The 10870-nt window shown below is 54.2% G+C and overlaps 2 protein-coding genes across 3 annotated transcripts; one reads left to right on the top strand and one right to left on the bottom strand.

The window, feature by feature from the left end:
• Nucleotides 1-1317: 1317 nt before the first annotated feature.
• CDIPT (CDP-diacylglycerol--inositol 3-phosphatidyltransferase) lies at nucleotides 1318-5078 on the bottom strand. The gene is made up of 6 exons (XM_045875297.3): nucleotides 4740-5078; nucleotides 4511-4645; nucleotides 3619-3772; nucleotides 3102-3183; nucleotides 2529-2610; nucleotides 1318-2386 (listed from the first exon to the last, which is right to left on the bottom strand). The coding sequence occupies exons 1-6, from the start codon at nucleotides 4780-4782 to the stop codon at nucleotides 2241-2243; spliced, it is 642 nt and encodes a 213-aa protein (XP_045731253.1). The 5' UTR covers nucleotides 4783-5078; the 3' UTR covers nucleotides 1318-2240.
• A 153-nt stretch (nucleotides 5079-5231) lies between these two features.
• On the top strand, nucleotides 5232-10038 carry LOC123844615 (putative protein T-ENOL). 2 transcript variants are annotated; one of them, XM_064592962.1, is made up of 6 exons: nucleotides 5232-5756; nucleotides 6163-6247; nucleotides 6542-6692; nucleotides 6963-6993; nucleotides 7183-7240; nucleotides 9839-10038. In XM_064592962.1, the coding sequence occupies exons 2-6, from the start codon at nucleotides 6167-6169 to the stop codon at nucleotides 9872-9874; spliced, it is 357 nt and encodes a 118-aa protein (XP_064449032.1). In that variant the 5' UTR covers nucleotides 5232-5756; nucleotides 6163-6166; the 3' UTR covers nucleotides 9875-10038. The 2 variants fall into 2 exon arrangements, with proteins under 2 accessions (XP_064449032.1, XP_064449031.1); XM_064592961.1 differs by having other exon boundaries at nucleotides 7183-10038.
• The last annotated feature ends 832 nt before the right edge of the window (nucleotides 10039-10870 follow it).

Below are 10870 nucleotides of genomic sequence, written 5' to 3'. Positions count from 1 at the left end.
GGGGTGAAAGGAGGGAAGGAATGCACACAAAAAGCACTTGGAACTGTGGTCGCTCGTGAGAGCAGAGCACTACATACACAGAATGAGCTGTAAAATATGGAAATCCGAGTGCGCAGGCGTGAAGAGTTTATCTAGACAGACATAAAAGCAATGAGTAGCCGTGGTCACCTCTGGGGAGAAAGGAGAGCTGAAGGTGGCAGACCTCGTCACCCTTTTGTTATGCATACGATTCCGTATTTTTGCCATAGGAATATTTTACCTATTATCTTGAAAGATCCTTCAGTGGCTCCATGTGGCCCTCAGGATAAGTCCAAATGCCCTACTAGGCTCCTCAGGCAGCCCTGGCTGGCTTTGGCCTCGGCTCTCCAGCGCCCAACCCACAGCACTCAGTGTCCCAGGCACATCGATCCGTTTCCATTTCCTCACAACTGCTCTGGGTGATCTCTGACCTCCCCATTTTCCCTGCTGGGAATCAATCCTCTCTTGCACATTAACCCTTCCCGACCCAATCCCTAGCAGCTTTCTAGACACCCACCTGCTTCAGCCACACCCAAGTGCTCCAGCACTTTTTTTCTCCCATTCTTCCCCTCCCCGCCACAAGCTTGGCCCAAACTGCATTATCATCTCCCCCATGGCTGGCTTGTGACCTCCAAGAGGACTGACCCAATCCCCTGGGCCTAGCACGGGAGCTGAGGCTCAATACCCAGCTGCTACATTTCAGCTCTCTGGGACACAAGGGCCTCTTGGCTAAGCTATTACAAGGACAAAATGAGTAACATCTGCAAAGAACCCCCAGCACAGGATCTGCCATATGGGAAGCTGAATATAGTCTTAAAAAGCAAGCCGGTGCCAGACAGCAGAGAAAGCTCAGATGGCAGGGCTAGCTGTTAGGGACAGATGCCTAGAACAAGGTCTACGACACAGTGAGTGCCCCAAAACTGCTTAAGACAGAACAGTGGTTCTCAACATTATGGGGAAGAATCAATCACCTGTTGTTTATTAAAATAGCAACTGGGCCCATCCCTAGGGATGCTAGCTCGCAAGGTCTGGCACAGGGTCCAAGCAGCTGAATTTTTAAGATATAATCCACAGGCGGGACGCCTGGGTGGCTCAGTCGGTTAAGCATCTGCCTGCAGCTTGGGTCATGATCCCAGGGTCCTGGGATCGAGCCCCGCGTCGGGCTCCCTGCTCAGCGGGGAGCGCGCTTCTCCCTCTGCCTGCCGCTCCCCCTGCTTGCGCTCTCTCGTTCTGACAAATAAAATCTTTAAAAAAATACTAATCCACAGGTGATCTAAGGACCCACTCTGAGAAACCAACTGATCTGTTCGTGAATTTTATTAAGCGGCTATGATATGCCAGGTTAAGGTTCATCTTCATTGTGGGGATACAGAAGGAACAAGAAGTGTCTGTGCCCTCAGGGAGTTTACATTCTGGTGAGGGTAGAAAATGTGAGGTATACAAAAAAATGGAGACAGCCAGTGACAATGTCGTAAAGAAGGTGGGCAAAGACAGGGCATCTTGGGTGGCAGGGAGGCCCTCTCTCTGAGTCACAGTGGAATGACAGGGCAGAGCCGGTCAGGAAACAACTAGGAGAAAAGCATCCAGATGGATCTTCCTTTTCCCCCCAGGTCCCCTCAACCAGGCCCTGGTCCAAGAGTATCTCAAAGGAAACCAAGTCCTGGAGAGTGAAACCCTCTCCCCGCCTCACCACACCCCCTATTATGGAGGTTTTCAGAGCCAGGACTGGACACAGCAGACTGGGATGGGAAAGGATCTACACGCCCCCTTCTCTCCTGGCCGGGGTACCCCAGGCTTCCTGGGGCCAGGGGCACAGCTCTGACTCCCCGCCTTTTGAGAAACCTGGCCCCTACCCCATCTCCCTCACTCAAGTGTCCCTAAAGTCCCAGGCCAAGCCAGATCCCTGGGCTGAGCCAGCAGGTGCGACAATGCCGGGTCCTCAGGCCTCTTGGTGTCCCAGGAGCACTGCTCATATGGCCGGGGCCTCCCGAGGATCCTTCTTGATTTGAAGTCCAGGTCCTTGGGAATCCCAGGGGTGGGACTGGTCCTCAGGATTTCGGAGAACATGGCATCACCCAGGAAGGCGACCCCCCCTTCCCAGCAGGCGAGACAACACATTAGGAAGACGGGAGCCTGGGCCCTCGCAGGAGGGAGAGGGGAGCCGCGCGGCCCAGCGAGACTCCCCAGGGCAGGTGGGCAGCCAGGGGCTGGAGGCTCCGGGGTCACTTCTTCCTGGCTCGGTCTGCCGCATCCAGGGCAGCCATGTTGCGGGCGGCTGTGACCAGGTGGACGACACTGATGAGAGACTTGAGGACCGCGATAGGGGCGGTGATCCAGAGCCCCACTCGGAAAAGACCCACAGAGCCAACTGTGGAAGGGAGCACGGGCGAGAGAGACAATGGGATGCAGGTGAGGGAGAGGAGGCCCAGGAGTCTGCAGCCTCCAGGCCACCATCACTGCGGGTGGGCCAGGACGTCCTCCCACCCTCCCGCCAGCCCCTCGCCTCCTACCTAAAGGTCCCTCGGAGAAATGGAACAGGTAGAGAAGGCAGTAGAAGAGCTCATTTCCAGCACACAGGGTAAACAGGGCAGGCTGCACAAAGGGCAAAAGGGTTGCTTAAGCAGTGCCGCCCCTCCCCCCAGCTGAAGGACAGGGGCCAGAACCCTCTGCGGATGGGCAGCAGGGAGGAACCATATGGGAAGTAGGAGTGCAGGGGTGAGGTGAGGGTGAAAGAGAAATCTCAGCATATTACTTCTCTCTTTAAAAATCCTTTCAGATGCTATCTGTGCTCCCAGAATAAAGCCCACATAGCCTAAGGCTCGTTGAAAACTGGCTCCGCAGGCCAATCTGGCTTCTCTCTCCCTCCCTCCCTTCTGCTGCCCTCCCTGTAAGTCACACGGAGCCTCCCCACCGATCCTACCCTCCTTCATGCCTCAGCTTCCAGGCCTCTCTCCCCCGGAGTCTCCCCTGCGTTGGTGTGTCCCTCCTTGTGCTCATGCCTTCTCCTAACCTAGGACCAGGGCTCAGCCCAGGGCTTGGCATAAGGTGAGGGAATAAGGGGAGGGGGGGCGGGAAATGCTCACTCTGGAGGTGTAGTAGATGCGAAGCACCGGATTTCCAGAGAGGTCAATCATCTTGTGACTTGCACTGCCTCGGACCACAGAACTTGGGGAGAAAGCAGGGGGAATCCATGAGCACTCCTTACCACTAAGGTCCATCGAATCCTCCCAGGTAGGTGCTGGGATTGCCTCTGCTGAACAGAGGAGGTGGGGCACGAGATGGGGCTCAGCTAAGAACTGAGGTCTTGCCCAAAGTCACACAACTACCTAGCTGGTAATTACCCAGCAGAGTCAGGACTCAAACACGACATTCCAAAGCCCTCAGCCGTTATCTATTTGGAATTCTCGGACTATCCAACAGGACTTTTAGGGATTGCTTAATCCACCCGCGAACAGAGGCTTTGCCCAGGGTCCTTCAACAAAGCAGAGCTAAGAGGGCGACCTCCCAGGAAGTCTGAAGGCTTTCCAGACGCCCTCCATAGAGCCTCACCCCTCCCCACTGTAGTGTCTTCAGCCGGCCAGCACCCCCCGAACTGCAGACCTGTGGAGGTGCAACCAGTGACTGGCCATATCCAGGCTCATGCTGAGCTGGAAGAGAAGGGTGGCCCGTGGGTACAGCAGGGCCAGGTTGACCAGCAGACACATGGTGGAGCAGCGGTCCGTCAGCATGTCCAGCATGGCCCCAAACCGGGTCCCTGAAAAACGGGGGCTGTTAGGTGGGAAGGGGCCATCGGTGGCAGTGGGTCTGTGACAGGAACCATATTTGGCATGTCATTCTGATGCAGAATCTAGAAGAAGATTGAAAATGTCCACCGTCCACTGCCTGGGGAGGAAAATAGGCTGTTGCTATCTGTGGGGTGTGAGGTCAAGGGGTAGGGGTCACTGAGAGAGGAAATGAGGGGGCATGGGGGCTGGAGTGGGGAATGAGAGAGCTAGCTCTGCGGCTCATCAATCCCAGAACCAAGGGTCCAGGGCTCCAGACAAGCAGACTTCAAGTTTTGGGGGAGGTCTTGCAGGTGGGTTTGGAGAACAGATTAAAAAATTAATTGGCCCTGCAGAAACCATCCTTCTTCCCTCTCCATTCTCCCTCTAAACATGGCTTCTGGAACCCCTATTCCTTGTGCCTGGCACACAGTAGCCCCCACCCCACAACAGCCCCCCAGGAAACACCTGTTGAACGGGTTTTTCTTCAGGGAGACCTCCAGCACTGCCATGTCCAGTCTTGCTACCCCACACCCTGTAAGTTCTTCTCAACAGCAAGCTTAAATCCCTTCTGCTACGAAAGTAGGCCATTCTGTTCTGCTTTCTACAGAGATGGGAGGGACGGGGCCCTCAGGTTCCTGAGTTCCCGCCCGCCCCCAGGTCCTGAGGAGGCAGGAAAAGGGGACAGAGGGTGGTTGGGCCTCAAGGCTGGCTGGGAGGAGGTCTGTCACCTTGATTAAGGGCTCGAGCAGCGTGTCCATCGAAAGCGTCCAGAAGTCCGCTGAGCAAGTAGAAGGAGGAGGCCGTGAGGGGGCAGCAGGGCATGAAGTAGAAAGAAACGATGGCGAAGACAATCCGGGCATAACCTTGGGATGGACGGGGGCAGACAGAGGGGGATCAGGGACCCTGCCCAAGCCCCCTCGCCCTCCCGCTCGGCCGGGAGCCCCGGGCAGCACTCACCGATGAGGTTAGGCACAAACAGGAAGATATTTTCACCTGGCATCGCGGCGGCCCCCTTGCCGCCCCGGGCCCGATCTGGAGGTGGTAACCGAGTCCCAGCCCCGCCGCGCGGCCTCACCCTCGGGCCCCGCGGATCGGCCGCGCTCACAGCGCGCAGGGCCCCGCCGTCCGCGCCCGGCCCCAGGTGTTAGAGCTCGCAGCCCGCCGGAGCATGGGCCGGCCCCGAGGTGCGTCGGGCGCAGGGGCGCGCACAGCCCGCCCTCCCTGGGGGCAGCCCCGCCCGCCTCCAGCGGCCGCCCCTGTCGCCCCAGCCGCGCCCGGGCGTGCAAAACTGGAGGGGGGGGGGGGGGGGGGGAAGAAAGCTTAAGAATGGCTGCGGCCCCTTTAAGACCTGCCCGCTTCCTTTTCCTCCCTCCGCCCCTTTCCATCGGCGCGTACCAAAGCGCAGAGGGAGGAGGGGGGCAGAGAAGCCTCGGCGCCGAGCAGGGGGGAACCCAGAAGGAGAGGTCAAAAGAGAAAGAGGCCTCGATGACGGACTCTCCTTTCCTTTCTCCGGAGGGTATAGCTTCCTGGAGACAGGACAAGGGGAAAACATTCCGCCCCGGGTCTACGCGTCCCCGAGAGGCAAGGTTATTTAGTACAGCCCACAGGTTTTTTTTTTTTCCTGCCCCGCCCCCTATCTCCGACCTCATTTGCTCTCGCCGGCTCCAGGCCGCGAGAGAGCGGCTAGAGAGGCTGGAGGGCGGCTGAGGGCGGGGTTGCTGCTTGCGCGCCCCTAGTGGTAGGAGGATTCGGCCCCAGGCACCACCCTATGTGATCTTCCCGTTTCTCAGACTTCTGGCGCTGGGGTCACCATCCCCAAGGAGGGATCCAAAAGGAGGTGGAACGGAGACCAGAGGAGCAAATGGGACGTGCTGGGAAAATGCCCCCCCACACACACACACCCGGCCCCCGCCTTTGGTTCTAGAATCCCTAATATCCTGGCAACGGGGCTGCAGAACGTCCACAGACAGCAAGGTTTTTATAGCAACGGGTAGCTGCACCACCCCGGGTCCCCCTCTTTCCAGCCTTCCTCCCCAGCTCCTACCCCCCCCGCCCCCGTCCCCTGAGACCTAAACAGCGGCTCCTTAGCCCTCCCTGTTTCCCTCCTGCCCAAGATTTCAACTCATCTGCCAGGTCGGGGGCAGTAAGCCGGCTGGTGCCTTGTCTTGGGAGGGGCCTCAGGTGGGAGGAAGGAGAGTGCTCCTGGGCCACCCCTCTCCCTCCCCCAGGCAAAGATTTGTTTTTTCAGGGAGAGAACCGGACAGCAGGATGGTTCATCTAAAGGCCTTACTTAAATCTGGCCCTTGAAGAATGGTGGTGGGATGGGTTTGGGGAAAGTGGGCTGGTTTCTCAGCCTAACACAGGTGTCACCTGTTTCCAGGGGGATGGCATCCACACCTACCAGGAATGAGGAGAAGAAGGGCAGCAGGATGTCCCAAGCTGCAACCCCCTCGGGTGGAGGTCTGGTGAGCATGGGAGTGAGCCGAAGTGAATGGAGAGCTCCTAGGTCAAGGGCACTGACACCTCCAGCCTTGAGACTCTAGTCTCAACCCTGAGCCCATAGCCCCCAGCACTTGGCCCTGAGGTTCTCAAAGACTGCCCCCCATTTCTGGTGCCTTCTCTGCCAAATCTCAAGAATCAGCCCTCCAGTACCAGACTCAGACCTTAGACCCGGAGCTCCCAGCCTGGGAGCCCCCAGACTCAGGACTCCCATGTGGGAACTCCCAGGCTGAGCGCCCCTCTGATTTCCCCTTTTGCAGAAGGTTTCATTATCCAGATCTGAGGAATTCCTGACCCGGATCAGCACAGAACTCACCAATGAGGCCTTGTTTATTGCTGGCTGCCACATGAACTCTGTGCCCACCAAGGAAAAACAGACCCAGGATCGAGGGACTCAGATATCCAAACACGGTGACCCCCCCCACTCCAGGACCACTGTGTCCGGAGACCCTACCATACCCTGAGTTCCAGTCCCTAACCCCTCCCAACCACAGCTGACCTTTCCAACAATCTGTGCCCACCTCCCTGAACTCACAGCCAGCCCTTGGACTCCCACCCTCCAACTCACCTAGTACCCACTCCTCACTGCTGGCCAGGAACACCTCAGCACCTTTCTCCCTAGCCACATCTCTTTCTGGCTATGGGGGCAATAATTTCTCTGACTTGGGCCTCTACTTCCAGTGTTCTTCAAGACCCGAGGCACCGATACCTGGTGAGTGAAACTTCAAGGGAGAGGCCCTTTGTCCTGGGAGAAGGATGAGGAGCCTGGAGGGAGAGAGTGAGGGTTTAACAACATCCTAGCAGGGTAGGGGAATTCTAAAACCGCGTAGTCTGATTCTCTTCTGCTCTGATCCTCGAATTCCGAATTCTCAGCCCTCCCCTTTCCCTCTGCCTTCTCTAGTTCTGACAGAAACCGTACCCGCACCAAGGCCCACCTCCTGCCATCCCCTCGTGACAAGGTATATACTGATTCCACGAATGACAAGGCCATTCAGTATTAACCAAACATTTAAAGTTCACAGGATATGCCAGTCCCGGTTTTAGGAGCTCGGGACCCAGAAATGAAGGATACAGTCTCTGCCCTGGAAGAGTTCACATTTTAGCGTGGTGCCAGTCAAGTAGATGGTCAATTACAACATGATATGGATCAGTGCCTATAATAGAATTGGAAACAACGAGAAGAGTGCTTATCCCAGCCTTGGGCTAGGAAGGAAAGGAATCATGGAGCTTCCTGGTGGAGGTGACATCTAAAGAAAGAATCTTCCAGGAAAAAAATGGGTTGGTCAGGGTATTCCAAGTGGTAGGGCTTGTATGAGCAAAGACATGAGGTGAGTTTCAGCAGAGTGAATGGGAGTGTGTCTGTGTTCTTAGGGTGGGAGAGAAAGTGGGATCAGAGGGCAATTTAGCTGCTGGAGTACAGAGGCGTGGTAGTCAGAGTCTACTCAGAGACCTCATGCGGGTGTGCCTTAAGATCAGGAGCCCCTGAAGAGATTTGAGCAAGGGAGGTTGTAATTTTAGATAGTCACTCCGGTGGTCAGTGGGGGGAGTGAGCTGGAAAGGGGAGATGAGAGGTGGAGGCCAGTTAGCAGTTATGCCAAGAGACTAAGCTGGTGAGGATCGGGTCCTGAATTGTCATAGTAATAGTAGAGATGAGAGGAGGGGCAGATATGAGAAATAAAGACCAGGAAAACTGGGCGCCTGGGTGGCTCAGATGGTTAAGCGTCTGCCTTCGGCTCAGGTCATGATCTCAGGGTCCTGGGATCGAGTCCCGCATCGGGCTCCCTGCTCCTTGGGAGCCTGCTTCTCGCTCTGCCTCTCTCTCTCTCATGAATAAATAAATAAAATCTTTAAAAAAAAAAAAAAGACCAGGAAAACTGAGTTTGGTCATTGAGTAGAAATGGTAGGGGAAAAAAAAAAAAAAAAGGAAATCAGATGACCCGCCCCCACATTTCTGACTTCTGTAACTTAAGTCTGATGATATCATGCTTCTGCTCTGAACTCCATGATAACAATAGTTACCCGTTTCAGAGGAAAAGCCAGAGTCCTTCAGTGGCTTACAGGGCCTCTCGCCTCCCCCCACCCCACTGTCTCTCTGACCTCATTGCTTAGAACTGCTCACCTTGTCTCCCTCTGTTCTCAGCCATGCCAGCCTCCTCAGTCTTCCTGGAGCATGGCAGCCATGCTCCCACCTTTGGGCAGGTTGAGTTTGAGGTGCCTCTGGGAAGACCAGGTGGAAATACCATGTAGATAGTTGGAAATAGGGCTTCAGAACTCACCAGGGATGTCTGGGCTGGTGATAGAAATTGGATTTAGGAGGGAGTCGGCAGTTGAAGGCTGTGTGGGGGTTATGCAGAGTAAGCAGGAAGAGGGCGCTGAGGCTGGAGTCCGGAAGAATCTCTCCATGTGAGGAGTTGGTGGAGGAGAAGAGAGGGGGTCATGAGGAAGGCAGAGAAGGAGCTGACCGCAGATGTTTATTGAGTGTCCAGTATGTGCCGGGTCCACCAGGTCTTATGGATGGTCAGTTTTCTGGGGCTGCTACTTCCAATGTTCATGACCAAGACCAGTGGCACAATTCTTAACCTCAGGGAGCTGGCCTTCTAGTGCCTTTGGGACATTTGAACTTTCCCAATTGGGCTTTGGTGTTAGAAGCAGCTTGAAGTAGCAGGAGAGCCCCAGGCCTTAACAGCTAATCTGCTCTCAACCTGATAGTTAGCCTTGTGCAAGTTGCTTCCTTTCTCCCCATATGTCAAATGGGGGCCTTGGACAAGATGCTCTGTAAGGACCCTACCTGCCCGTACAGTGGTTTCCTGTTCCTTCCCAAATGGCACTTGATTGAGAATTTCATCCTGAGCCAATACCCTCTCATCCTCTGGGCAGCACCCCATGGTCCCAAGAGACTTTCCCTTCCTCATCCTCAAGAACATGGAAGCCTACAGATCTTTGAACTGCTCCTCGAATTATAGGTCCTTGTAGGTGGGCAAAATATTGAGTCGGGGAATGGGTGAGCGGATGAGCCAATGCAGAAGGTAGGCCAATGGATGAATGGATAAATGGATGGACAAATCCACTGAGCGTTTATTAGGCACTGTGTATGTACCGGCACTGCTGTAGGGGCTGGAGGATAGAAGTGAGCAAGGTAGACTCCCTTGCTTTTGAGACGTTTAAATGGGGGCTGAGTTATTAGGTGGAAGAGGGCTGAGTGGGTGGACAGGTGAATGAGGGATAGATGGACAGGCAGACGGATGAATAGAATGTGTGCATGGGTAGAATGATGAGTAGATGTGTGGGTGGATAAATACGTGCATGGATGGATGGTGGGTGCATGGGTGGGGAAAAATGGGGAATGGTGGGTGGATAGAGAGATGAGTGGGGGATAGGGGTTGGATGGAGAGGTGAGGGATAGAAGGAGAACATAGGAGCGTTGGGTCCAAAGAATCAGAAGGCTCTTTTTCTTTTCTAGGGAGCTGGGCTTAGCAGCTTGACATCTGGAGGATGACCGCACCCTTCTTTGGTGCTGCTCTTGACCTCTCACGCTCTCTCCCATTGTGTCCTTCTAGAACATGCGTCAGACCTCCTCATTCACAAGTCACTAACACTTCGGTTTGCTGGGGACCCCTGGTCATAAGCAGCAGTACACTCGAAGCCTCCCAGGTGTTCTGGAACCATCTCACACCTTTCCACCCGCAGCTGGCAAAGACATCACCAGAAATCAAAGGCTTTAATAAAAAGAGAGAGGTCCTTCCCTCTTCCCAACCCAGGCTGGGCTCTGGAGTGGCTTCTCTGGGGTGGAGATGTGAGAGGATGGCCCTTTCCTTTTTCTTTCCTTTTTTCTTTCTTTCTTTCTTTCTTTCTTTCTTTCTTTCTTTCTTTCTTTCTTTCTTTCTTTCTTTTTCTTTCTTTCTTTCTTTTTCTTTCTTCTTTCTTTCTTTCTTTCTTTTCTTTCTTTCTTCCTCTTCTTTTCTTCTCCTTTCTTCTTCTTCTTCTTCTTCTTCTTCTTCTTCTTCTTCTTCTTCTTCTTCTTCTTCTCCTCCTCCTCCTCCTCCTCCTCTTCTTCTTCTTCTTCTTTCTTCTTCTTCTTTCTTCTTCTTTCTTCTTCTTCTTCTTCCTCTTCTTTCTTCTTCTTCTTCTTCTTCTTCTTCTTCTTCTTCTTCTTCTTCTTCTTCTTCTTCTTCTTTTCTTCTTCTTCTTTCTTCTTCTTCTTTCTTCTTCTTCTTCTTCCTCTTCTTTCTTCTTCTTCTTTTCTTTTCTTCTTCTTTTTTTTCCTTGCCAGATATGTGGGCATATGGGTGAAATGGCATATACCATGTTACTGGAATGGCTTTAATTCGGGCAGTTAACAACCTGTTTTCTGTCAGCCTTTTGGCAGAGATGAGCTCACGGATCTGAACCCAGCCTCCTTGCCACAGTCCAGCACCTTAATGTCTAGGCCTTTGGCATCTGAGAGGGTCCACCCTTGCTTCTGAGGAGCCACCTCCAGGCTCCGGGGCCTCATGCATGGGGAACATGTCACCCCCATTGCTCGCCAGAAGGGAATGCAGCCACCTTGGTGGAGTTTGCATTTAAATCTGAATCTGGTCGCTTATTCGAGC

The sequence above is a fragment of the Mirounga angustirostris genome, unplaced genomic scaffold, assembly GCF_029215605.1.
Source record: "Mirounga angustirostris isolate CCGP_5_RB_7025 unplaced genomic scaffold, mMirAng1.0.hap1 SCAF_5, whole genome shotgun sequence".
In the NCBI taxonomy this organism is placed as follows: domain Eukaryota; kingdom Metazoa; phylum Chordata; class Mammalia; order Carnivora; family Phocidae; genus Mirounga; species Mirounga angustirostris.
The sequence above is the reverse complement of the archived record's forward strand: the minus strand, read 5'-3'. Positions and strand labels throughout refer to the sequence as shown.

What these genes read in the sequence shown, in the direction of transcription:
- CDIPT (XM_045875297.3), bottom strand. Translation starts at nt 4,782, where the DNA reads ATGCCAGGTGAAAATATCTTCCTGTTTGTGCCTAACCTCATCG. An exon ending in GTTTGTGCCTAACCTCATCG is followed by an intron (nt 4,646 to 4,739) that starts GTGAGTGCTGCC and finishes GTCCATCCCAAG; the next exon opens with GTTATGCCCGGATTGTCTTC. An exon ending in CACTGGTTGCACCTCCACAG is followed by an intron (nt 3,184 to 3,618) that starts GTCTGCAGTTCG and finishes TTTCTCCCCAAG; the next exon opens with TTCTGTGGTCCGAGGCAGTG.
- LOC123844615 (XM_064592961.1), top strand. Translation starts at nt 6,167, where the DNA reads ATGGCATCCACACCTACCAGGAATGAGGAGAAGAAGGGCAGCAGGATG. An exon ending in GACTCAGATATCCAAACACG is followed by an intron (nt 6,693 to 6,962) that starts GTGACCCCCCCC and finishes CTCTACTTCCAG; the next exon opens with TGTTCTTCAAGACCCGAGGC. An exon ending in ACCCGAGGCACCGATACCTG is followed by an intron (nt 6,994 to 7,182) that starts GTGAGTGAAACT and finishes TGCCTTCTCTAG; the next exon opens with TTCTGACAGAAACCGTACCC.